This window comes from Chinchilla lanigera, unplaced genomic scaffold (assembly GCF_000276665.1).
Source record: "Chinchilla lanigera isolate Chin_1 unplaced genomic scaffold, ChiLan1.0 scaffold00003, whole genome shotgun sequence".
Taxonomy (NCBI): domain Eukaryota; kingdom Metazoa; phylum Chordata; class Mammalia; order Rodentia; family Chinchillidae; genus Chinchilla; species Chinchilla lanigera.
This window is the reverse complement of record NW_004955404.1, coordinates 15367121-15393330: the sequence shown is the minus strand read 5'-3', so window position 1 is coordinate 15393330 and position 26210 is coordinate 15367121. Positions and strand designations below refer to the sequence as shown.

General features: G+C 39.9%; 1 protein-coding gene across 1 annotated transcript in view; it reads right to left on the bottom strand.

Annotated features, from left to right (window-relative positions):
- Dct (dopachrome tautomerase) overlaps positions 1-26210 on the bottom strand; it is a 36155-nt gene that overhangs the window by 2226 nt on the left and 7719 nt on the right. The window contains exons 2-7 of the mRNA XM_005374234.1: positions 24412-24711; positions 21754-21854; positions 20911-21077; positions 17782-17961; positions 16095-16230; positions 3067-3268 (exon numbers count right to left, since the gene is read on the bottom strand). Of these exons, the coding sequence (XP_005374291.1) occupies positions 3067-3268; positions 16095-16230; positions 17782-17961; positions 20911-21077; positions 21754-21854; positions 24412-24711 (1086 nt within the window). The remainder of the gene's footprint in view (positions 1-3066; positions 3269-16094; positions 16231-17781; positions 17962-20910; positions 21078-21753; positions 21855-24411; positions 24712-26210) is intronic.

Below are 26210 nucleotides of genomic sequence, written 5' to 3'. Positions count from 1 at the left end.
ATATATATCATGTATGTATATATATATATCAGGTTTTGTTTATTCACCCAAGTATTGATGACACTTGGGTGGCTTCTACCTTCCTTTATACCTATTATAAATAATGTTGTTATGTACATGAGTATGCAAATATCTCTTCAAGGCCCTACTTTCAATTCTGAGTATGAACCAGGAAGTAGAATTGCTAGATTACATGATAATTCTACATTTAGTTTTCTGAGGAGTCCTTGTGATATGTCTATAATTGCCATCCCATTTCCCCTGCCCTCCAGCCACGCACAAGGTTCTAGTTTTCTCACATCCTTGCCAACACTGGTTATTCTCTGCTTTTTTGATAGCTGCCACCTTGAAGGGTGTGATATGGTCTCTAACTGGCGCATTTGCCTGGCTTTTAAGGCTCTCTGACCTCAAACCCTGTCACAGATCCGGCCTTAGCTCCCAGTGCTGCTCTGCCCAGGCCCTCCTCTACAAGCAGGTGTAAAAGTGAAAAGAATTTTTCTTTCCACCCTCTGAAGATTTTATAATTTGAGCCTAAAAAACAAACTGACGATAAATCGAGTAAGCAGAGAGAAGACACACAGATTTATTAACTTAGAAGTGTGTGGGAGTCACACAAAGCGTGACACCGTAAGATGGCCATCTGGTGGAAGCTTAAATACTTTCCCTCTGGGTGAAGGAGATTGGAACTGAGGGCAATTTTCCCAGAACAGCAAATGACGTTTAGAGGAGATTAATGGGGAAAGAAGAGGAGAGGATCGTTCGAGACCAAGTTTGCTGGGCTCTGAATGAAGCCTCAAGTTGCCTTTATTCCTGCCAGGGAACCTTCTGGAGGATCTGGCCTTTGGCTAGAATGGGGAACGTCAGAGAATGCCCCCTCTTGCACTTTGCAAGGGAAAGAGGGTGAGAGGTGGCAGAGGGGAGCAGAAGGCCAGAGAGAACTTAATTCCTCTGTAGCTCCGAGCGGTCAGCGCACCAACATCTCACAGGAATCCTTTCCTGAACCCCAACATGCTTTTCTCTCACAGCCCTTCGTCTGGACCATCTGTGTTGTTCCCTGTCCCGTTTTCCACTTTCTTCCATCTAAAACACCCTGTCATCTACCCGACATCTGCCAGTTTCTTCCAGTTTAGGTCAAGACCCATCTCTGATAAGCCTTTCCAAAGTCACTCACTCCCTCCCACCCTTGGCTTGAGGATCAGAGCGCGCCTCCCTGAGCTCCCCCTTGGGTCACAGGAGATTCCGAGCTGAAGGCAGTGAGACTCCATAGGTACAGCGAGAAGCCTTCACTGAAGGCTTCTGACTGAAAGAAGCAACGCTGAGGAATGAGGACTACCCTAAGTTTCCTCTCCTGGGAAAACCTTATGGCCACACGGAAGATTAACTCAGCACCATAAAGAGCAGCATAGACCCTGGCCTGTTTCTTCTCACATCTCCGCTATTTCTTGTTCTTTGTTTCAGATGGTGTAGAAGCTCTCAGGCCTATCAACTTCTTCGAGTCCTCTTTTCTAGAAAGGTTCCCAAGTCACACAAAAAAATAAGCATCAAATTAAATTTGTCAGCCTTTTCTTGTCAGTCTTTCAACCTAATTTGCTGAGCAACTAAAAGGTACAGGAAAAAAAAGGTTCCTCCCCTTCTCTTGATACTTATACCTCTCCAGGCTGGATTGTAAATTTCATTGTCAAACTAATAAGTAAACATGAATTTATATCTTCTGATGAATTAATGCCTTATAGATGTCTTTAGGATGTGGATTACATTACTGATTGCTACCAGAGGACAGAGAAGCAGGTCAGGGTGCATATTCCTATTATTATTATTATTATTATTATTATTATTATTATTGCTGTTGTTGTTCTTATTATCATTATGCCTAATCCCAGAACAAAAGAAAGAAGTTTAAAAGAGATATCTTCAGTGATTTCCAGTGGATGGTAATTTCAAATTGGTAAGAAGAATATGAAGTAACAGATGCGGAGTAAGAGGGAAAAAGAATGCCTGAAAGATTCTGAGATGAGAGAAAGACAGAGAGAGAGAGAGAAAGAGAGAGAGAGAGAGAGAGAGAGGGTCAGAGAGAGAGATAGAGAGAGAAGTTCAATAGAGACAGAAGGGAAAGAAAAGCCACCAGCATACTGGCTATACATTTTTCCACTTCTTCACAAATGAAGATGCTTTTCATTGGTTTATCTTTCCTTTTTCAAACCGCCCTAAGATTTTACCAATAGCATATAAAGCTATATTGGGTCGAGGGCAAAAAACAAAAACATGTGCCCTTATATACATTGATCAAAATATCTTCCCTTTATTTTGAGCTGAGTGACTTAACAAAAGATCTACAATTTACAAACATGACTTAGGAAACATGATTTTAAAAATATGATGTAAAATCCATGGCCCACGTAAGCCCATCCCTGTAGGCAACACGACACCGGCTCCCTGAAGTCCACAGACTCTTACAAAGCAACATAAGGGTACAAATCAAACAAACAAGTTTGTCTCTAATCAAAATTATGATGGTTTATTATTCATCACAATTTTTGCATTAATTTTGACTTCTAAAATATTCCGTTCCATTACCACCTACCATAATTACTGATGATTTTTTTTTTTGGCCTCCCATTGAATTTGGTGCTCCAGGCAAATTCCATACTTGTCTCACCATAACCCCAGCCTCCAGGTAATAATCTCTAAGTCCTGCCAGTCTCTGGCCACATGTGACTGTTTCATTTTGACTTTATTTCAAAACACCATAGGTCAGTTTTTTGATTAATCTGATAAGTTCACATATTTGTCAAATCAGGTATTGGAGTCAATAGTTCCTCTGTGGAATAATGTCTTTTAATAACTTTCAGTTATCTAAAGCAACAGGCTGCAAACTAGTCCCTTTCTGATGTTTAATTGGCAGTTTAATGGCTCATCTTATTAAATACTTACATGCCAGAAAATAGCCAATGAACTTAGCTAGACCTGAATGCTTCAGTTAAAGGCTTCAGTTTAGATTTAAAAGAAAGAAGGTAAGCTTCTTTAACAATTAAGTGAATCACCCACATAAGAAGCTGCATTCGTTACCTGGCAAATCAATAGCATAAATGTAGCCAAGTTGGTCTGCAGTTAGAAAAAGTTCCTCATTAGTCACTGGAGGGAAGAAAGGGACCATGTTATACATTCGATTGTGACCGATGGGTGCCAACTCCTCAGGCCAGGCATCTGCAGCAGGCTTGTATCTTTTCATCCACTCATCAAAGATGCCATCAGTGAAGGAGTGAAGGACCTGCAAGGCAGTTGAACATGATGTTTAAGGTTGATCCTTCTCTTCCAATCTACCAATCCAAATAAAGCTTTGTCTGCAATAAAACGGAGCTTCCTTGACATGAGGAGCTTCTATACGCCCACTCTAAGCTTGACGAGGTACACACTGGCATTTTTAAACAAGTTTCAAGGACATGTGCACACCTCTCTCCAAACAGTACTGTAAATTCTTTCATCAAATGAACAAATGAAAGTACATGTTACAGATTTAAGATTGGTTTGGAATACTTGAGGCCTTCAATACGTGGGTGCTAATTATTAGTATCAGGAAAAAGGCAAATATGGTAGAATACATATTCAGATGCCTTGTATTAGAGGGAAAGAGCAAATGGGGGCACTTACGTTAGCATAATATCAACATACAGTAAAAAGTAACAAAAAATCTCCAAAATTGACTTTCAGATACTTTTCATTAGGATCATCGTTCTCTCTAATCATTATAATCTTTCTCTCGAACTGTTGGAGCTTTTCCAGCACTAGAGAATCTAAAAATGTGTGATGCATATAATGCCCATTTTTTATTTTCTCAAAGAAGCTCTAAAGTCCCTTGCAAATATAGCAAATATTACATGTTTTAAAATATTAACAGCAAAATTTCCACAAGCATAGCCCTGACTTTGCAATAGGACATAAATGGGAGAGTTCAGCCCAACTTTGTAGCTGGCAGTTATAGTTCTTCTTTCAGTTCTAGACTGCAAGATCAGAGAGCTCAGGGAAACTGGCTTTTCTTGTTTCCTCCTATATCTCATAGATTCTCACCCCAACACCACTATAAAAGAAGTCCAATTACCCCAAGGCAGCCATGATGGGAGGAAGCCCAAACCAACCCACATAGAGAGACCACATGGAGAAGCCTTGAGATTTCAAGAAAAGACAAAAATGACTGGCCAGTCCATAGGTGTCCCAGTGCCTGTCACCCCCTGATGGCAGCTATACTGACAGACCCTGAGCCAGCACTGCCTAGTCAAGCGCTCCTGAATTTCTGATTCACAGAAATCAGGAAAATAAAATAATCATGTTGGGATGATTTCTAAGGCAGAAGTATGTGAGAAGTGCAAAGGAAAAAGGCCTAAATACAGCCTCGTGGGATCATGCTTACCCCAGCATGTGGACGGAAAGCAGCTTCTGATCCCAGAGGAGAGGAAAGAGGTGCGGGGTGTGGGGAAGGCAGGGGTGATACCTGAGGTGAAGACACAGTGCATGACACAAAGACCAAAGAGAGGACTGCAAATTCACATGGCAGTGGGCAGTGGGGAGGAGTGAAAATGTATAAAAACCCCTACCTCAAAGCCTCTCATGTAGGAAATGTGTAGTGAATAGCTGTTATCACTGTGACTATATCATCAGTACTGTTATTATTTTAACTTGGAACAAGGATTTAAGGAAAAATGAAGGAATTTATATTCTACAACCACTGTATATAGGGACTGCTGTACTTTGAACTCATCTACTCTATACCTGTAGCTAATGTAAAGCTGGACACACAGGAAAGCATGTAGCCAGCACTAAACATCGAATTATTAATGCTTGCTCTATGTAAGACATTATATTAAGCACTGATACATTCAGTCTTCAGATTTGCTAGCTACTATTTGCATTAGATGCTCAAGCTGCTGTAACAAAGCAGCATAGGCTGGGTGGCTTACCCATTAGACACATCCTGTCTCCCAGTTCTGAAGGTTAGAAGTCCAAGTCCAAGAGGTCAGTAGAGTGGGTTCCTTCCAAGTGCTACGAGGCAGAATCCATTCCACGCCCCTCACCTAGCTTCCTATGCTTTGCTGGCAATCTGTCATATTCTTTAGCTAGTAAATCACCATCTTATTTTCATGATGTTTGAAGGAGTCTGTAGCCAAATTTCTCCTTCTTAGAAGAACACCACTTGCTATGGTTTGAATGTCCTCTCCAAAACTCATGTTGAAATTTAATTGCCATTATAACAGTACGAAGTAAGACATTTAAGAGGTTACTGGATCTGAGGGATCTAATCTTATGAGTGGACTAGTGCCATTATTGTGGGAGTGGGTTATTCTTTCTGAAATAGTTTCTTGACAGAATAGATGACTTCTGCATGGTTTTCCTTTCTCTGCCTTGAGCACACTCACTTGCTGTCCTCCAGTCCCTCAACTGCTACCATGTTATGATAAAATATGAAGGCCTTCACAGGTGCTGGCGCCATACTCTTGGACTTCCTAGCCTTCAGAACTACAAGCTAATAGAAAGTATGGTTTCTAATTTACCTAGTTTGTAGATTTCTGTTAGAGCAGCAGAAAATAGACCAAGAATCCACTTATTGCATTAGAGACCTACCATACCCCCGTATTATCTCATCATAACAAATTATATCAGCAACTACTCTATTTCCAAACAAGGTCATAGTCTAAGGGATTAGGGATTAGCATTTCAACATACAAATGGGCAGGGGCACAATTCAACCCATGAAAATATTATCCTGTGCTATAGATGAGGAATCTAAGGTGCAGAAATTACCCAAGATCACACAGCTGGAATCTCATGAAGCAGGAATTTGAACCCAAGGAGTCTGGTTCTAAAATCAGAGTTCTTAAACCACACATTCGGCTTACTCTACCCAACCACACAGTATTGTCATTATTAACGCAATCCTCAGGACCTGCTAGAATAAGAGGAATAGTTTAAAGCTTATTCTTAGGTCTTAACAATGGGGGAAGTGTATGGAGCTTGACCTCTGAGTTCTAAGCCAATTGGAAACTTTTAGATACTGAGTTTAACTTCAGGTAAAATTGTGATTACAGAAAGAGACAAGAGCCCCTCAGGATACAAGGGAGATACTGTGTCAGTCCTGTGAAAGGAAAATAACTTCTGGAAAGTGCTAGAACTCAACCAGTCAAAGCAACAAATCATTAAAAAGGGGGATGAGAGTTTAAAAAATAGGAGAAATTGAATTCAGAATGTCAAAAGTTCTAAAGTCAAAGTTCTTAAGCAACATACTCTGGAGACTATAGTTATCAGAAAGACTGTAAAACATTATACAATAAATACTATAGTAAGTACCCAATTTATAGAATGTAATAAAAAATCCTGCACATGTTGAGAAGATGTGAAGAATACAATAAATAATATGATACATATCCACTGCTTAGAGAAGTAGTGCAACCTATACAATAGGTATTTTTGTTAAAGTTGTGGGCATTGTTCTCCTACAAGATATCTTGAATTGCTCCTGAGACACTGATTGTATCTTTGTTAGACAAAAATTGAAAATGAGCTTATTTAATATCTCTTTAAAGGTCAAATGTCATTTGACGGTAAGATACAGCAGCAGAAGTTATGTAAACGTATATTGCAGCTGCCTTTTATCCATTATAAAGATACATAGCTATGTTTTTTTATGAGACATTTAGTGTTTCAGAAATGATGTTCCGAACTTTTGTACATAGGCCTAGTCTATGTAGCTACACCAAAATAAGGATATGCAGAGGAAAGAGGAAAGTATTAAATTTCAACATTACTGAAATATTACCAAAATATTACCAAAAATGTGATTACATGGACTTTTGAGTTAAAAAAATTTCATGGAACCCTTACAGTAAGAAGAAAGCAATCAGCCAGCTTTATATGTTGTACTTGCAGGCATAAAGAAAGTAAAGTACAAGAATGCATATTTGTCTTTTTCAAGATCATTGAAGGATAAGGTTCCACTTGAAGGGCCAACAGAAATGGCTATAAATTCAAATTCCTGCCACACTGGAGAACTAAGAAGAATTTGTATACTTGAAGAAAAGAAGACGTGAAAATATGAGTCTGGCTTCGAAAATGTGTGTATATTACCAAGACCAGCACATTGCAGCTTTTATAGCCTGAGTTCATGTGTTGCATCTTGAAGGCATCATTCACCACCAGAATGAATCTTACTGTGGTAGGATGATACTGCTCTGCTCCTGAGCATCCGAAGTGAAAACTCAGATGTGATCACTTAAGGATCAGGTGTCAGCACAGAAACAGGTGTTTGTGGGACCTCCAATTTAAAACCCAATGTAGAAAGCATAAACAAAAACTTGGGTCAATCTTTCTAAATGAGATATTTCTAAAAAATATTTAATCTGTCTTATTTTATGGAAATATTTACTTATTCTTGCCGTTTTTTAGAAAGGATTTGAAGCAATGTACAATTAGGATGTCAGTCTCTCATTTCCCCATATAAGCCACCTATAACAAGCATGAAAACACTCAGACTTCTACTCAACTAGTTAAGCTCTATAACAGGAAGCATATATTATTGACATACAAGAAATAACCTATACACTGAATGCATGTGTCTTCCCCAAATTCATATGTAGAAATCCTAACCACCACCCCCCAGTGTGATGCTGTTAGAAAATTGAGCCTTTGGCAAGTGATAGATCACTCACAAGGGTGGCTTCCTTATGAAAGCATTATTGTCATCATAAAGAAAATCCAAGAAGTGCCTTCTTACTTCCAGACCCATGAGGACACAGAGAGAAACCTATGAACTAAGAAAATGGGGTCCTCACCGCACACTGAATATGTTGGTGCCCTTATCTTGGACCTCCCAGCCTCTGTGACTCTAAGAAATAAATATTTGTTGTTTAAGCCGCCAGTGTAGAGTACTTTTGTTATAGCAGCCCGAATGAACTAAGACATTTGAGTAATAACAGTGTCTTATAGGCAGTATTCAGCAAAGATGGTAGGTATTTCCCATTTTGCTATAATTTTCTTTCCCTATCCTTTCCTATTCCCTGTACAAACAATCCAAGAATTTTGGAGACTGAGGCAGGGGACCTGAGCAACTTAACAATCTAGCCATAGACTGTGTCAAAATAAAAATATATGCATATAAAAAAGGATGGCGATGTTGTCTTTAAAATTAAAAAAGAAATGTAAAAGAAAGACAAAAGGATGGGGATATAGCTCAGTGCTAAGGCCTGGGATTTCAGTCCTCGGTACTGGAAAGAAAAGTTTTCTAGCATTTTGAAGGCATTACAACAGGACACACCATCCTGCCTAGATTTATATAACAGCGAACAAAATATATATGCATGAAGCATATACAATATACATTATACATAAAATATAATATGTGTATAATAAAAAATAAAGAGCACTAGAAATTCAATTACTAACCCCTTGGGGAAAAAAAACTATACTTCACTTTGAACACATGTAAGCAGAGCTACACCAAGGTTCTGCTATCAGGATGTCAACTTTAAGGGAAGTTATCAATTCAGCATACGCCATAAGCACAACATACAGGCTGAAGAAAGAGAACCAAGGTGATGTTCAAAGAGACCGTGTAGGAACTGATCTACCCCCGGGCCATCCTAGGAGAAAAAGAGCTCAAATCCATGCTAGAATCGCTTTGGATTTGTATATAAATGTGGTTCACTATTATATTCATACTTTACCAAAAATGAAGTGTATGTGATTCATCCCCTGGTTCAAGTTTATTTCTTCTGAACAGAGTTACGAAGAACTCTGTTTATTCTTATAAAGCCTAGAGTTGAAAAGAACCCCTTCTGGTGGCATTTATTTAGCACTTGCCAAATTAAAAAGCAAAAATGAAACATCCCTCTGACTGAGCTCATAGAAATTCCGCCACCCTGGTCCCTTCCCAAACAGTGGTGAGCCATCCCTTCTGACTTCTCAGCTCTTCTAAAGCTTACTGGGCTTGAAGTTATGTAGGACATAAGGACTGTGTATCTGTTACTTTAAAACTGCATATTAAATAAATAAATGTGGTATTTAAGCAGCATAAATACATACTCATGCTAACACCAAACACATCTTTTCAAAAGCAGGGAAAAATTATTGAGACCTGCCCTTCACCAATTAGCGTTAATTCCGATTAACATGATCTAACAGGACTAAATTACTCCAGCTATAATGAAAGCAATTGTGATGAATCAAGTTAAGAATTGTTTAAACTGACAAAAGGCAAAATCGCTGTTGGAAGATTTTGCATGTGGGGAAATGTGTGTAGAAAACTTTTTAAAAATCTCTGTTCAGCCACTTACTAGTCTGATGTGAATCTGAGCGCATTTCTTAGCCCCTCTGATCTCTACCCCCTAATTAAAACCAGGAGAGTAGTTTACCATACACCGCTTAATGAAATTAAAAGATTATGTTTGCATGGCAATTAGCATAGGGCTATCACAGAATAAATGCTTAGTAATACCTTAGTATATGTGCTGCTGAAGTGAGCACAATAAGTGATTAATAACATAGCATTCTCCTAGTAAAAAAATTCCGTAAAAGCTTGCATTTGGATAAGTGTGTAAGCCTATCTGGTTCTATACTTTAAAAATATATATGGAAGATTAGAGAAAAAATGATCACAGGTAGTCAAGAGTTAGTAGTGATAAAGGGATTTCATTTTCAACTGTCTTACATTTTGAACTTGTTACATATGCTATTGATTTTAAGAATAAAATATTTTAGGGAGGGTTGGGATGTAGCTCAGTGTTGGTGGGTGTATTTAGCATGTGTGAGGCCTTAGTTTCAATTTCCAGTGTCAAAAATTAAATTAAATTAACTACGCAATAACCTTAATGTTGAGCAAACTATGTGAAAATGGGATATTATATGTAATGTGTCCATTATAATTATAATTGTATAAAACTGGAGAATGAAAAGAAAATAAGCAAAAACCTGAGATTGAGTTATGGGCATTTTAAAACTTGTTCACCAAGTTTTCTGTAATTGTGCATAACAGAAAACCCATTAACTCATTAAAAATAAATATTTGACATAAAGCAATGTTTTTCCAATTTCTAAAAATATTGATATAATTATAATTTTGTTATTTAAAGAAAAATGAAGTAGATTCATTTTTAATTGCTTTATTCTTAGGGAGAAAAATGTCCTATATGTTTTAAATTTTTCAATTAAACTCATGCTAACTCAGAAGTATTTTATACTTGTTATTAAGATCTTCCAATTTTACTATATTATAGCCTAGATCAGTAGTCAGATATGGTCTTTCAGAGTTAACTTCAGGTAGTCTATTAGATATTTGCTTTTAGAAATTTATTTTCTCTTGACTTATATTTATAAATTAATGGGTATATCTTATCCAACTGGTTGTTAGTGTTAATAAATACAAATGATGATAATACTGCTTACGTAACTTAGTCCACTTAGAATGTCAGCATATAAAGTAGAACAAAAATGCACGAGCTGTTTAGTGAATCTTCACCATTCAACTTATGGAATCCCCAGCCACTGAGAAGTTGAAAGAACTTAACACTTGTCAGTTGTACTTTCTAAAATGACAACATCAAAATCACAATGAGATACCACCTCAATTCAGTCACAAGGGCTATTATTTTAAAAAGACAAAAAGTAACAAGTGCTGGAGAGAAGGAAAAGAGGAACTCTGATGTAGATATATAACTAGTCAAGCCATTATGGAGATTCCTCTACGAACTGGAAATAGAACTACCATATAATCCAGCAATCCCACTACTGGGTATACATCCAAAGGAAATGAAATCAGCATATCAAAAAGACATCTGCCCTCACAAGTTGATTATAGCACTATTCCCAATAACCATGATAGAGAATCAACCTGAGTCCAAAACATGAATGGTTTAAAAATTGTGATACATACATATGCACATTAAAATAAAAAATGGTAATTTCTTGTCATTTGCAAAAACATAGATGAGCTCAAAGGACGTTACATTAAGTGGAATAAGTTAAACACAGAAAGATAAATACTGCATGATCTCATTCAGGTATACTTTCAGGAACTTTTAGGAAGTAGGAAAAATATTTCTTATCTCTAATGTAGTTTTTTTCTTGACAGTTAGCTCAACTATTTAACTTTACACTTTATTGGCTTCTCTTTTTTTTCTTTTCTGGATTGCATTTAATATTGAAGGCAGTGCTATTTTAGCATTCCTGTGGTCTAATCTTATTTTCCATGATAAGTCTGTGCATTTGCTTCAATTATTTTAAGAATTATTGGAATTTCGGAGATTGGTTCAGAGCTTTTCCTGTATTTTAAAGTTCTGCCTTCTTTCCTCGTTATCATGATCATACACAACTATGTACTTCTCTTACTTGTAAAGAGATTCACACGAGACAATTTTAATAAATTTCATATGCAATATATTTGCATGAATTGCCTCATGAATTTAAAATTCCAGAAGCTATAACTCTGTTAACTGAAACGCTTTAACCTAAACCTCAATATGCAAAAAATCATTTAAGGCTGAATTGCCTTCGACATAAATCTCTTTATAAATAGCCTAAAGTAAGTGCGTGTTCCTGAAACCACTGCCAAGCACTATTAGTTCTGTGCCTCTTGAAGAATGGTTGTGGCTTTTTATTTCATTATATGTATATGATAACATATTTCCAAAGAAAAACAAATATTAAGTATCAAAGATATTAAACATAATTAAGACAAAGATGGTTAAATGTTTAGTATCTCTGAATTACATATAAGTTATAGAATTCTTCATCCAAAGAGTTATATTGTACAATTTCACCAAGAGCAGGAAGATAATATGAATAAAGAAGTGTCTGCACTGCACAGAAAGATCAATGAACAGTTAGAGTAGGGACTGGCAAGCCAAAGCCTGAGGAGATTATGTTAAGTGAAAGAAGCCATGCACAGAAAAATATCACATGGGTCTTCCAGCTGCCTTTCTAAATAAAGTTTTATTGGAACACCCCACTTATTTGCTTACGTACTATTTGTGGCTACTTTCATACCATAGTGGCAGAGTTGAGTAGTTACAACAGAGAATATCTGGCTTTGAAAACCGAGAATATTTGCTACTTGGCTACTTAGACAAAAATGTAGCCAAACACAGTGCAATTAGTAGAGTTCCTCAACGGAAACAGCAGCTTTAGAGACTTGGAAAGCTGAATATTAGATTCCTAGCATCACCTTTATTTCCTTTAGTATGAGAAAAAGGTATGGGGTATCCTCCATGGTTCTCTTTATAGCATTTTAGAATACTGGATAAGTACTGTGACATTTTCCTTATAAATAGGATATTTTCCTTAGTCATATGTGCACAAATTATGGAGTTGTATGTTTTAACAAAATGTATGTTTTAATAAAAACTTATTTCGTGATAAATAGCAGAGAAAACAGACAGGAGACATGCTTAAAAAGCTGAGGGCTGAGACAGCAGCCAGGAAAATGATCTGAAATATCAAGTCAGAACACTTGAACGAAGCAGGTGCCCTGGAGAGGGCAGACATGGCTGTGGACACCGCACAATGAGCCCTCACCTGGTCAGGGGTCGGGATCATTAATTCATACTCCTGACAACTCTTTCATTTATTGCTACTTCACAAATCTTAGGGGAGAAATGATTTTTAGAAAGAAGCAGCAACCCTACGAACTGCTTCCTTCCTGAAGCTCATCTTTACCACACTTTAATCAACGTGGGAACCCCAGAAAGCTACTTAGACCTAGGAAACTGCATCCCTCATGCCATCCGGCAAACTTCAAGTCATTGGAAATTGTACTTTCACTCTGCCTCTTCATAATTCCTTTTTTGTACCTGGGTCCAGTCAAGATAATAAATCACCTTTAAAATACTTCTGCCTCTGTGCTTGTCAGTCAATCGCCCTGGGGTACAACTGTCTGCTTTGGAGAACAAGATAAAGGACCTTAATTAAGGTTTGGAAATTCTAACCCAACATATAGCTCTCTAATTCTTTCCCATCAGCTTCCATAAAACATGTTATTATTTTTGTGGTAACATCTGTATTGCCCTTGAGAGTCTCTAAACTGTCATCATATTATCTTAATTTACTGAGTCACTTCAGGAAGCACTATTTTTCCCTCTCTAAGGTCAGATCATGTGACCGACACTGTAAAGTGGGAACCCAAAGCTCCACATTGTTGAATGACTGCCAAAATTGCACAAGGAAAAAATAAACAAAATCCATTTGACTTGTAATTCAGTGTTGTTTTACTGTGTCATGCAGTCTCCCAGGAGTCCAGATAAACAAATTGCTATAAACTGCTGACTTGAGGATGCATTTTGCTATAGGCTGAATAGCTTCTCCCAAATTCCTGTGTTGAAATCCCCATTCTCAGGACACCACACTGAAGATGAGGCTTATAAGGTAGTATCTAAGGTTCAACAAGATCATAAAGGTGAGGCCCTGATATAATAGGATTAGTGCCCTTATAAGAAAAGACACTAGAGAGCTCAGTCTTCTCTCTGTATCATATGAGATCATAGCCAGAAGTCTTAGGAAGAGAGTTTTCACCAGCACCTTAATCTTGGTAGGTACACATGTCTGTTATGGAAGCTGCCCAGTGGTGTATTTTATTATGGCAACCTGAGTAGACTTGGGCACATTGCTAAGATTCACATTGAGGTAAGGAAACTTCTGGAAGAAAAAAAAGTGTTTGGGCTACCATACAATCTAAATTCCAGATCCTACAAAAGAAAAAAGAAAAAGATGTGAAATTTCTTCTTGTAATTGCTCCCAAAGCATCTAAGACACAGAACTCTGAAGACAAGACAGTGCTGAAATCGATTATGGTGAGTTATGTTGTTGGGCTTCAGTGGCTGAAACCCAAATGGTTATGTTGTGCAAACCTTCTAAGCCAACTTTAATGAGCTGAAAGAGAAGCACAGCCCCTGGCATCCAGAAGCTGGCTTGGTACCAAAAATCAAGCCTTGATATCCTCCTGTCAGTCATCAAATCTTCCACAGAGCACCAACATCGGACAAGGCACTCTATGACCATGATGGATCAGGACAAAATCACAACCCCTCTATCACAGTATCTGAGCACAGACAAAATATAGACATTGTCCAAGCCACAAACTACCTAATGTTCCCTTACCCAGCTAGTATGAGCCATTGATGCTTCTTCACCAATAACTTCAGCCCAGTTTGCTCTGCCTGTGGATAGGACTATCAAAAAACCAATCATGGAATTACCCTGCTTCATGACAGTATACGATCCACAGCAAAACTACCATGAGGACTCCACCAAGTTGAGGAACACAAGTCCGAATCCTGTCAGTCTTTTCTAACACCCATTAGTTGACACTGTCCATCATCCTCCAAACTCTCCCCGAGACATAATAAACCTTATTGATCCAGCTACAGGGATGGGAAGCAGAAGGCCCACACATTCCAGAGGTTCCACCCACAGAAGCTGCCTTTCACCACCGCTGCAGAACTGGAACCCCGTGTACGCCATGCTCTTTCTTATATGTGCATATCTCTGATAAAGTCGAACATATAAATTAGTGATTACAAAGTAAGAATCCTGAGGAGTGATCAAAAATTATGGTAAATGTTTACTTTTTTTAAAATTACAGTAAAAGACAGATTGCCATTAAGCCCCTCGAAATACTCTCACTTCTAACATGCTTTTCCCTTCATTCTTGCCACCTTCTGAAACAAAAGTCCTCTTTCTTGAGGGGCTTTAGTTGCACTGTTGCAACTAAATCAAAACATTTACCTTTCACAGTCATTTTGAATGTAGGGAAAAGCCAGAAATTGCACAGTGCAAAATCTGGGGGATGAGGTTGGGGACATCATCATGTTTTACAAGCCTGCCATTCTGTTTGATGGCACTCAGCAACAGTGCTCACACCTCATAAAGGTGGAGTCAAAAGTGGACTTCCAGAGATGCTTCAGAAAGTGTGAAGAGTCTACGGCCATGCCACACCGAACACACCCGGTCTCTTTAGAAAGTGGCAAGAACAACAGGGTAAGTATTTTCAAAGCAAAGAGTATTCTGAGGGGGATTGATGGCAATGTGTCATTTAGCGTAATACATTTTTTAAATTTAAACATTCACTGCATACTGTAATAAAACATTCACTTCAAACTATAATAAAATGTGTGTGAAGGTGGCCACTCTCTCTCAAAATCTTGTACCACCTTCCTCCAGACACGGCTGACAGTTGGCAGCTAAGCCATGGATGAGGGGGGACTATGGATCCACTGCGCTCGCAGAGGTCTTGGGCTGAGGACCCTGACCAAGAGCAGCTGAATAATGTGGCCCTGCTTAACCGTGCTCCATTTTGTTTGTCTTGTGAAAACCCCTTGACGATCATATCTTAAAAGCTAATCAATCTTGAAATTCTGAAATTTAAAATCCCATTGTCAGGTTTTTGCTGGTCATTCACTTAGGTTGTAAAGGAAGACAGAAACGGGACTCAGATGTTTCCAGGGAGTTCTTTGCACTTGCAATGTTAGGGGAAAGACCCCAAGGCTCCTCCATAGTCAATGCAACACTCTCTGTTAGTTGTCCTGCATCTCAGAGGGGGAAAGCCGGCTAACAGAGTGTCAGACACCAAATATGAGTTTCTACATTACTGCCATTGCTGAAGGCATTTGTCATTTTTATCTGTCCAGGGCCCTTTCTCCCTCCCTCTTCCAGCCACCAGAACCTTTCTTTCCTGCAGGCAACTCATAGAAAGTGGTCTGCTCATGTCACCAATGAAAAAAATCATATGTAATTATGCTAATGTATGACATAATTATGCTAATGTATGACATAATTTTGCTAAATAGTGATATCTTCATGTGAATTTATGAACTACCTCTGGACTGTACACTGCCATCTAAGATCATCCAAAACCCAACCATCCCCAAAACGTAAGTTTCTAACTAGGGGCTTCAAATGCTATCTAGCTGTCCCTATGGTGTTAATTTAAATTAATTGGTATGTGCATATATCATATTGTTCACACAGAGAATGAAGCACCCAACCTTAGGCTTAGTGAACAACAACTAAATTCAACACATCATCTAGAAATTTTGTCCTTTACTGTGAGTTTCTGAACGTACCACAAAAACAGGATCATTGGCGGCTGAATGTGGCAGAGCACTTGTCCCGTTCAGGAAGGAGTGAACCAAGTTATGAAGGTTCGCCACTCGAGAGTCCAGCAACCCATCTGCCTTATCAAACCCTTCCAAGGCATTCCTAAGAGAAACCAGAGAGTCCGTGGGTGACAAAACCCAAAGGAGAAAGAGCTCTTCTTCCTCTTCCCAGCCTACAAAGTGCTCTTGCAATCTGGGTTTCGGTAGGAATGTGAGAGGCTTCATCACAGCTCAGTAATGAAGAATTAGCCCCTACTTTCAGTGGTAGTCTACTCTCAGGGGAGAGAACTCTTAATCAGTGTTACCTGTGCAGCTGCTCCATTAAATGTTATCTCTTCTGGTTACTGTACGACAATTGTTTACCTTCGTACTCGTCTCTCATGTCCTTGAGTGTCTATTTTCTTCCACATTTTTATCACCAGGGCTCACTATCCTGCCCAGCACATAGTCTATGATCAACAGATGTTTTGTAAATTAATTTATAATTTTATATTCTTAATTCTCAACTAAGTTGACCTTCAGCTTGACTGTAAGACATTTAGAGTTACAAACACATCTAAACATTCCCCTTATCTTTTTCTTTTTTCTCGCCCCACTTTCAAGAAATTCTAATGGTACACACTCTGACTCAGTGATCCTCAAAACTAAGCACATCTTTGAAATCCCATGAGAAAAACACATATCCCAGGCCCAACTCCTAAAGGAGAGGAAGCACAGGCCTCAACAAGCTGCCTACCAATTCCCAGCTGATGACAGTGACGGTTGTCTGAGCATTACGTTTTAAGGTCCACCTCCCTAACTCCAATCTATGGGAATCCAATCTGTTTCACTAGCATTTTTATCACAAAGGAAAACTAATGCATGTCCTTTTTTTCAAAAATCTTAAATTTTGCCTTTTATCTACTTTTGACACTGCTCTGAGGGATGTGTCTAATGTCAGCAGAGCATCTGAGCTTCGCTGCACTTAGTACAGCTGTATTTGAGTTCAGCCTGCCTTGTCCATGGTTCCATATATGTTGTATAATTTACATGCAGTCAAGAAAGAATCTGGCTTAGTAAAAGGCCATGGGTCTACCCGTCATTCCTGTTTGGAAGCCCCATCTATATTTGTTAAAATCATATTTGTATACATATTTCTTATAATGCTTAACATCTTTTTTGGGTGGAAGAAAATAGTTGCTCATTAAAGTTTGAGTATTTTAATGTCATGGCTATGCTATAATTTGAGTTGAATTTTGTCTGCAGTACTTGAGCTCAGACCCCCCAAAATTAAAGTCTATGGCTGATATATTTCCAATGTAAGTATTTTTAAAATAAGAAAGAAAAATAAGAACAACAGTCATTTCTCAGTATTTAGAGTACTCCTTTTTTAAAAGTATAATGAGGTACCCTGGTACCAAAGACTATACCTAGATATGTACATAAATTATAAATATAAAAGATAGCTTTGAACAGCTACATTAAAAAGATAGTAAAGCTATGTTATTAGTTATAGTGGGTGGATAACTCTCCTAACATTAATCCCTTGTTAATCGCTCTTATTAAGTGTCTCTCCACTACTTAGCTTGCAAATTTCTCCTAACACCTAGATTTCTTACAACCACAAGCATGAAGATCTAGAGCTCATGTAAAAGAGGTCAGACTCAGCACGAACCTGAAGCTGAAGGTAGAGTTCTGGAAGAAAGGAGGGTTGTCAAACTTCTGGAGGGACAGACAATCTTGTACGTTTTTTAAGGTTGGCAACTTCTCACTATTTCTTCCCACTTGATTTCTTCTCAGCAAACCTTCATACGTTCCATTACACAAGGTGACTCGGTGATTGTAGTCATCCAAGCTAAGATTTATAAGAAGATTAAAAATAATATGTCTTAACTCATGGATGGTACAATAAATTTAGGCCAAGCCCAATTATCAAGGTCATAGACAGTCATGGTAAAAGTTTATTAGTTATTTTACAAGAGTCAAAAATATGTAGTAAAAATACTGCCCTTGAGAGTAATTATGGATTGAGAAGTTCCAAAATTATGAAAGCACAAAATATAAATACAGGAATAAATAGACAGTAATTACCATGCTGTCAATATCATTACCAAGAGAGGGAGAGGATTTTCAGGGCAAGGGGGTGACTTGCATTATGCACATTTGACAGTGGAGCAAATGAAGGGATAAGAAGGTGGCATGTAGTTCTTAATGTTTCAGGAGATGGAAATGTGAATTATCTTGATTAAATGATTACACACTGTATACATGTACTGAATTATCACAGTGTACCCCATAATTTACACAATTAAAATAATTGATTTTAGAAAAGAAGAATATATATATGTGTATATATATATATATATATATATATATATATATAAAATTATAGCTTGTGTCTAGATGTCCCCCAGTGCCTCATGTGCTCATAGGTGGGCCTTTTTCAGGGAGTGTTTGGATGTATAGTGTGTGACGCTGGGATTGATTCATGGCACAATGCTAGAATCAAGGGCACTAGGATTAAGGGTGCAAGTGGTACCCCGCCAAGGGTGAGTAGCCTGGATAAGGTATAAGCAATAGAAAGAGCTGTGGTTGACCCGTGTCGCTTTCCTTCCTTCTGCCCACCATGATTAGTTCTCCTCTGTGAAACCACCCTGCCTTGGAGCCAACCAGTTATGTGCTGAAACCTCTACAAACTGTGAGCTACATAAACCTTTCCTCCTTTACCTTTGGGTGGTGGCCAGGAGTCCCATCATCAGAGTACTAGTTCACAGAGAGAGACAGAATACTAAAGATGCTGCTGTGTGAGCTTTGAAGGGTGAGGGGTGGTAGTACATGGTGTGTGAGAAGGAAATCAGCACACACACAAGGTCGGAAGAGGCCAGGACCCAATGCAAGGCCAAAAAACAAGAAGAAAGAAGGAAAAAAAGGCCTTCCAGGCAGCATTTCCCAAAGTGTGTTCCAGTGAGATGGTCTGTGAAATAAGAGTCTGAGGATCAGAAAGATTTCAGTTCCTCTTGAAGAGGAATAATACATTTATGCATGGAAGGCTTGGAGATGCTCTAAATTTTTTAAAACCTTCCCAATTCAACACTTTCTACAATTTTATGGTTCTAGCCACCTCTCTTCACACACCCCCTGTTCATGTGGGATGGGAAATGGCACTTTCTGGGGGGATTAAGCGAGGTCATGGAAAAAGTATGAAGGATGTCCCACAGGGGGTGGAGAGGATGGAATCAGCCAGAGTAGGCTGAGGCAGAAAGATCCTACATTCTACTCTAGCCTGGGCAACTTATCAACATAGTAAGTTCCTGTCTCAAAATAAAAAAAAAAAAAAATTAAATAAAGGCTAAGGATGTAGCTCAGTGCCAAGGCCTTGCATTCAAAACCTAGTTCTGCAAAAAAAGAAAAGAAAGACAGAAGAGGACCGGGTCTCCACAGTTGAACTGGGCCCCTCAGAACTCACACCCGCCCAGGCTCAGGTGTCTCAAAGGAGCCGGAGGGGAGAGCTCCATGGAGCTGGGACTTGATGCCCTGGAGCCGCCTAATGACACACACAGGGAGCTGAGAAAAGAAGTGAAAAGCAAAGGCAAAGGAGCTTGCCGGGGAATCTTCTCCTGAGATACAATCACGGCCCCCATCCGTGCTTTTATTTCCCATGGTTTCCGTTACCTGCTATCTACTCTGACCTGAAAACATGACCCTAGTGCACTGAGGAATTAAGATATTTTGCGAGCAAACTCACAGTCACATAACTTTGATTGCGGTATGCTGTTAGAATTGTTCTATGTTACTATTAGTTATCATTAACCTCTTGCTGGGCCTAATTTATAAATCTAGCTTTACCACAGGTATGCCTGCATGGGGAAAAATTGTGTGTGCATGCAGGGATTAGAACTAGCTGAAGTTTTAGGCATCTGTGGAAGTCTTGGAATTTAGTCTCCAAAGGTCCGGGTGACCACTGTATTGTGTCTGGAAAGAGAACTGAGTTCGAGGAGTCTCTGGGGACCCCATTCTGCTGGGACTGTGGCCACTCACCGGCTCATGTGGTCTTTAGGGGTTCAGCAATCATTGCCCGCTGATGCCACATCCCAGCCCCCTCAGCTCTCCAGCACCCTGTGGTCCAGCCTGTGGTCCCTGGCTGCTTCTAGGACTCTTTTAGCTGCTCACACAAGGCTCCCTCTACCCGGGGCACTTCTGTCCCAGCACATCCTCCTCTCCCTCCCCACGCCTGGCTGAGCTCTGCACCTCCTGCAGTCTCAGAACCTTCATCTCCATCCCCAGGGACTTGCTCTGTCTCCTCCTGGCTTTGCACACACACCTCTCATAATGCTCATTACCCTGAATGACAGTTTGTTACAAAAAAATCTGTTGTAAATACAGAATGATATTTTTAAAAAGGAGGTTACATCGATTCATCCTTGCAATTCCAAAGGTATTGCGTCACCTGGATGAGATGGGGATCATTCAGGGCGTATGGCCGTGGACATTGCATCACCTAGAAAATGATTGGCACTTATCAAACACTGGCTGAGTGCAGGAACTACTAATGTTAAAACAGTTCATCTCAAAACGATGGCTGAGTATATTCAATTCCCACATGTAACTTTGATATATCTAGTTATTTTCATTAAAGAGTTTAGAATTTTAAAAATCCCTATCCCACAAAAAAAAAAAAACTGTTGCCAGAAACATGTAAAGAGAACCTCACAGGCATTTGAAACAGAAACTTAAAGTGTCTTTCCATCTCTCAGACATAAGAGAAGACAGTCGCGGATCTCCACCGGGGTATGCACGCCATTACCTGTCACAGACAATTTCCCAGCTGGAGAATCTTGAGTTCGGACTAATCAGAGTTGGGTCATCTTGTCTGGCTGCCCCGAGAAGCTGGTCTGTGCACACATCACACTCGTTTCTCCCAGTGGCAAAATTCCAGTAGGGCAAAGCGAAGGACTCATTCCCAGTGAGGCGCTAAAAGCAAAGCACAGGCCCGGTTGTCTAATTTGCCTGTCGAGTGCAATGAGAAGGCCTATAAGGCACAGACTGATATATGTTCTGATCAATGTATAGCAAGCTTAAAAGTTCCAGACCAGTGGATGAATAAAGAGATTGAGATATATATGTGTGCAATGTAATATTGTCCAGCCTTAATAAGAAAGAAATCTGACTATTCTGCAACAATAGAGATGAACCTAAAGGATATTATGCCAAGTGAAATAAGACAGATCCAGAAAGAAAAATATTGCATGATGTCACTTACATGGGAAATCCAAAAATCAGATGCATAGAAGTGAAGAATAAGCTGGTGTTTGCTGGGGGCAAGGAGGGAAGGGAAGGTGTAGATCAAAAAGTACAAAGTTGAAGTTATACAGCATGAATAAGTCCAGAGAGCTCACAGACAACATGAGGACCGTAGTTCATGCATTAGATTATACACTGGTAACTAAAAGAATGATTTTACTCTTCATGAATACACGAAAAAAAGAAAGTAACCACACAAGATGCTGGGCAGGCTAATTTTCTTGACTGGAGTTATCACTTTACTACGAATACCAAAATAAGTCCATCAAAACACCACGTTATGCCGTACTCACTAAAGAGGTACACCATTTTTAACTAAAAGTATCAGATGTATAGTTTGACCCACCTGGAGGTCTCTTTCCAGCCACAATAAATGGTATCTATGCCAGGTCACAAAAGCAGGTCCTTGGTGTGAGAAATCTATGGCCTTGAAGGGGCGTCCTGGTCCTAGAGCAATTGGACAATGCATGAGAGATCACAGAACAGAATATTTAAAATGTTACACCTTATCTGGGATATTTCCCTACAGCCAACAAATCCATGATGTTTTCCTTCACTTTTTTTAGTTAATTAATTATATTTCATTTTACTGGTACCAGGAATCAAACTCAGGACCTTGCACTTGCCAGGCAGGTGCTATGCTGCTAAGCTATATCCCTGGCCCCGTTTTGTTTTTCTTTTTCAAAAAAAAGTTATTATTTATTTCTTCAAAAGCAACAATAACAATAATCTCAAAAGAATTTCAGAAGCAACTAGCACTTTTAGGATAAAATCACTTTCATCTCTCAAAAGCCTGATATTTAGCACAGAGCCAGGGAACTGAAGTCAGTTTTTATATAAAGACCCTTGTTACTTATTTAATTTTTCAATAACAATTCATTAAGATAACACAGAGTATTCAGAAGGCAGCCCATTAAGACCTAAACAAAACACACGTTTAAGAGATATTCTTTAACCTATCCTTGCAAAAGCATAAATTTGTAAGGGAAAATTTAATTAGGAATGTAAACTTCAAGTACACTTAGTCCTTATGCAGCATTTATATAATCAAAAAGAACTTCCACGGATTCTGCCTCAACCATCCGTCAGCTCCAAAGACTGGCTGACAAGCGTGGTCATGGAGACCAGGAGAGAGAAAAATACATTCAAACCAATTTGGCTGCCCACTGGAACTGTCAATTTTAGTGAAATGCTTTGGGCAATTTAATGCCCTCCTTACCGCCTATTCCATCTTTCTTCCCCCTTTCATTACAGCTTTTGATAGTTATGTAGAAACTTTTGCTAACTTTAGTTCTTTTTCAAAGTACCTATAATAACTTCAGAGAGCTGAACAGACATGAATATAAATTTAATTCCTAGATACAGCCAGAAACTATAGTTTTCTTTTTCTCTCCGGAGACTACCCTCTCATAAAGCAAAAATTCCTCAGAGTGATGGCCAGGGACACTATCAAGGTTGATAGCCAGAAGAGCCTCTTTATCCATCGATAAAGAAAGACAGATGCTCACCTGCGAGGCAGTTTTAAAAAGACTCACACTGAGAACTCAACTGCTGTCTCTGCAGTTGGCTATGCAGGATCTTTTTTCAAAAAAATAAACCTTTTCCTCTAGAGCAAAGTTTTAAGCTTTCAGACGGAATTAGGGGGAACTGAGGTGGTAAGAACAAGAGATAAACACAGGCATGGGTAACCTAAAGTGAGAATCTCACTATTCCAAGGGAGCTCAGTGTCTTCATTTCATCTTTATCCAACAAGGGAAGCCAGAAGCAGGGACAGTCACAGAGACAGCCAAGTGTAGAATGGCTTCAGACTCTCCTGGAACAAGCCATCCCCCGGCTGATAAATAACTGAGGAGGAAGCTGGACCTGTTTGATTAATGACAGGCATGGTGGACACCCTCTCACTCCAAGTCCTACCTAGCCCCAGTTTTTAGGACTGCAAGAATCCTCAACATTTCTTAAGCATCATTTTCATTTCACTATGTTATGGCTGGTGTCTAGATGTCTCCCAAAGCCTCATGCAGTCATAAGTGGGGATTTTTCAGAGGTGGCTGAATCTAGAGTGTGTGACACTGAGATTAATTCATGGTGCACTGCTAAGATTAAGGGTGCTAGGATTAAGAATATGAGCACTACTACCCCTAAGGCCAGGTACCCTGGATAAGATATAAGGACAAAAAAAGGCTTGTCACTGCCCATTCATTTCCTTTTGCTCTCTTCTGCCTGCCATGGACTGTTTCTCCTCTGCAAGCTCTGTCGTCGTGCGACCTTGCCTTGGAACCAGCTAGTTATAGACTGAAACCTCTACAAGTGGTGAGCTAAATAAACCTTCCCTCCTTTAACTTTGGGTGTTGTCTCAGCAACAAGAAAAAGTAACTAAGATACGTTATTCTCTCAAGCATCCAACATAACCATGGTCCAAAGGCTAAGAAGGAGAAACTCTACATGGTTATGGCTATTTTACACTTTCCTCAGCGATACAAATTCAAAAACCTAGCAGTACCTCAGTGATTATTTCGTTAAAGGTCTAAAGACATGTGAGTTTTATAGCACACACATTTCTAACACAAACACTCTAATCCTGCAGAAAGGCGTGTCATGTGCTTTGGCACAGCTCAGCTAATTACTCTAATTTGAAGAAGAGGTCAGAGAGGGCTGCCATGGCCAGATTCACAAGCAATTTTTTCTGGAATCAAAAGGAATTTGCCTCCACTTCATCAACTCATGCCTTTGAGGATTAATAGTTTCATGGAAAACAGCTTAGACTTTGAACCAAGAACATAAACTAGAGGAGAGAATATTTGAAGTGTCTGTAGCCAAGGTGCAGGAAGAAACTTCTCCCTTGTAACTTCAGGCAGTATTTGGTAATTCTACAACTTTCACAAACCTAGCCCTGCCTTGAGGTTGCTCTCTTGTTAATTAGCCTGTTTCAAATGACTTCTCATCCCCTTCCCCAACCCAGTCACATGCCTACTATAACATACCTTGAGCCAAGGAGAAAACCCACCTAATAATGTGTCTCTAACAGAATAGTAATGGAGCCATACAAAAAAATCGTAAATGCTGCAGTTGGCTATCTGTGGCTGGGTCCCATTGGGCCCAAGCAGGCCCAGCCAGTGCTGTGTGGCGATCACGTAGTCAGGGTGTGTGGTCTTCTTGGCCAGATCTAAGGCACCCAGGAACTGCTCCCTCTCCTGCGGAGTCAGGGAATGGATGTTCTGCCGGACAACGGGTGGTTTCCTCTGATCACAGTTAGGGCCAGTCCAGCCGAACCAGCAGTCTCCACAGTTATAGCCAGCAAAGTTTCCTAGTGTATAAAGAAGAGAAAGACAGAAGAAAAAGTAGTAGAATGGAGGAGGACATGCAGGGCAAAGAAAAGCAATTGCCTGATTCTCACAGAGGAAAGACCCTGGGAAGACACCAGGGAAGTGAGCCCAGGAGAGAGGCCTCAGGAGAAGCCACTCTGCCACTGACCCCTTGACCTTGGACCTGACACTTTGATCTTTGACTCCCACCTCCACAACTGTGAGGGAATAAACCTCTGCTGGAAAAGTCAAAAATAGTTTTAAAAAGTGAATTTCCTTCCCTTAATCTCCTGTCACAACCCAAGTGTCCTGAGCTCTGGAAAGCTCCCTAGAAGTATCCCCAGCAAAGAAACAGGATGTGAAATTCATGACATGATGTTCTAGGCTGACTTGCGTCTCTTTCAAAACATATTCTTCACCTCCTAATGCCCAGTATTTCTGCATGTGACTATGTAGAAAGAGAGTCTTTAAAGAGGTAACCAAGGCCAGAAGCCCATTTGTTTAGGCCCATACCCACTGTGACAGGTGTCTTTATGAGGAAGAGAGAGATAATTGACACAGACACACACAGAGGAAAGACCACATGAGGATGTCCATCCATTAGCCAAGAAGTGAGGCCTCACAAGAAACCAGACCTGCCAGCACCTTGACCTCAGATGCCGTCCTCCAGTGCTGGGAGACATAAATCTCCATTGTTTAAACCTTCCCAGATTGGTCAAAGCAGCCCCTGCACACCAACACACGTGCTCTCCTGTCACACACGGATGGCCCTTCCAGTGTCCTCCCCACCCAGGGACTCCTGGCTGAGCCCTGCTGGCATCTGCATGGCACATAGCTCAGGGCTGGACACACCAGCCCACTCACTCAGAGAAGAAGGAGAAGGTATGCAAGCTAAAGGGGAGCCAGAAAGTGAATACGCTGACCCCCAGGAATTCAGGTGAACTTTAACTCTAAAACCATTTCACAAAGGAGACAGCATTAAGACGAAATCAGCGGTGGCTGGCAGGTCTTGAAGGTGAATGTGTTGCCTCAGTGATAGGACATGCACATCGCTGAAGACTTTTGCTGTCAGCAGTGCTGAAGCGTTGTCAATGCCCACGGGGAACACAAGCGACACCCAGCTAAGCACTGTCTGAGTCGCCACCAGACTAAATCATTAGTGTCCTGTTGCTGTGTCTTTCGTCCTTAGCATTGTGAATCGTTGCTTGGGGCATAACCAGGACCTCGGTCCTCAGGTGGTGAAATGCCAGGGGATAAAAGTTGAGATAAGCTAGGAGCAAAAGACCGAGACAGGACAGGATCATAATGTTCATCCCTTAGCAAACCAAAGGGCTGGCGAGAAGATTCCAGTGGGATCAGCTCACTTGCTCTCGCCTTCACCCTGCACCTCAGGCCCCTGGGCTTATCACTTGCACTTCTTTGTGCCTGGAACACTTTTCCTTGTTTTCCCAAATTCCTCTTTCCCTGGACCACCTCCCCCTCCTGTAAGCTTCACAATAAG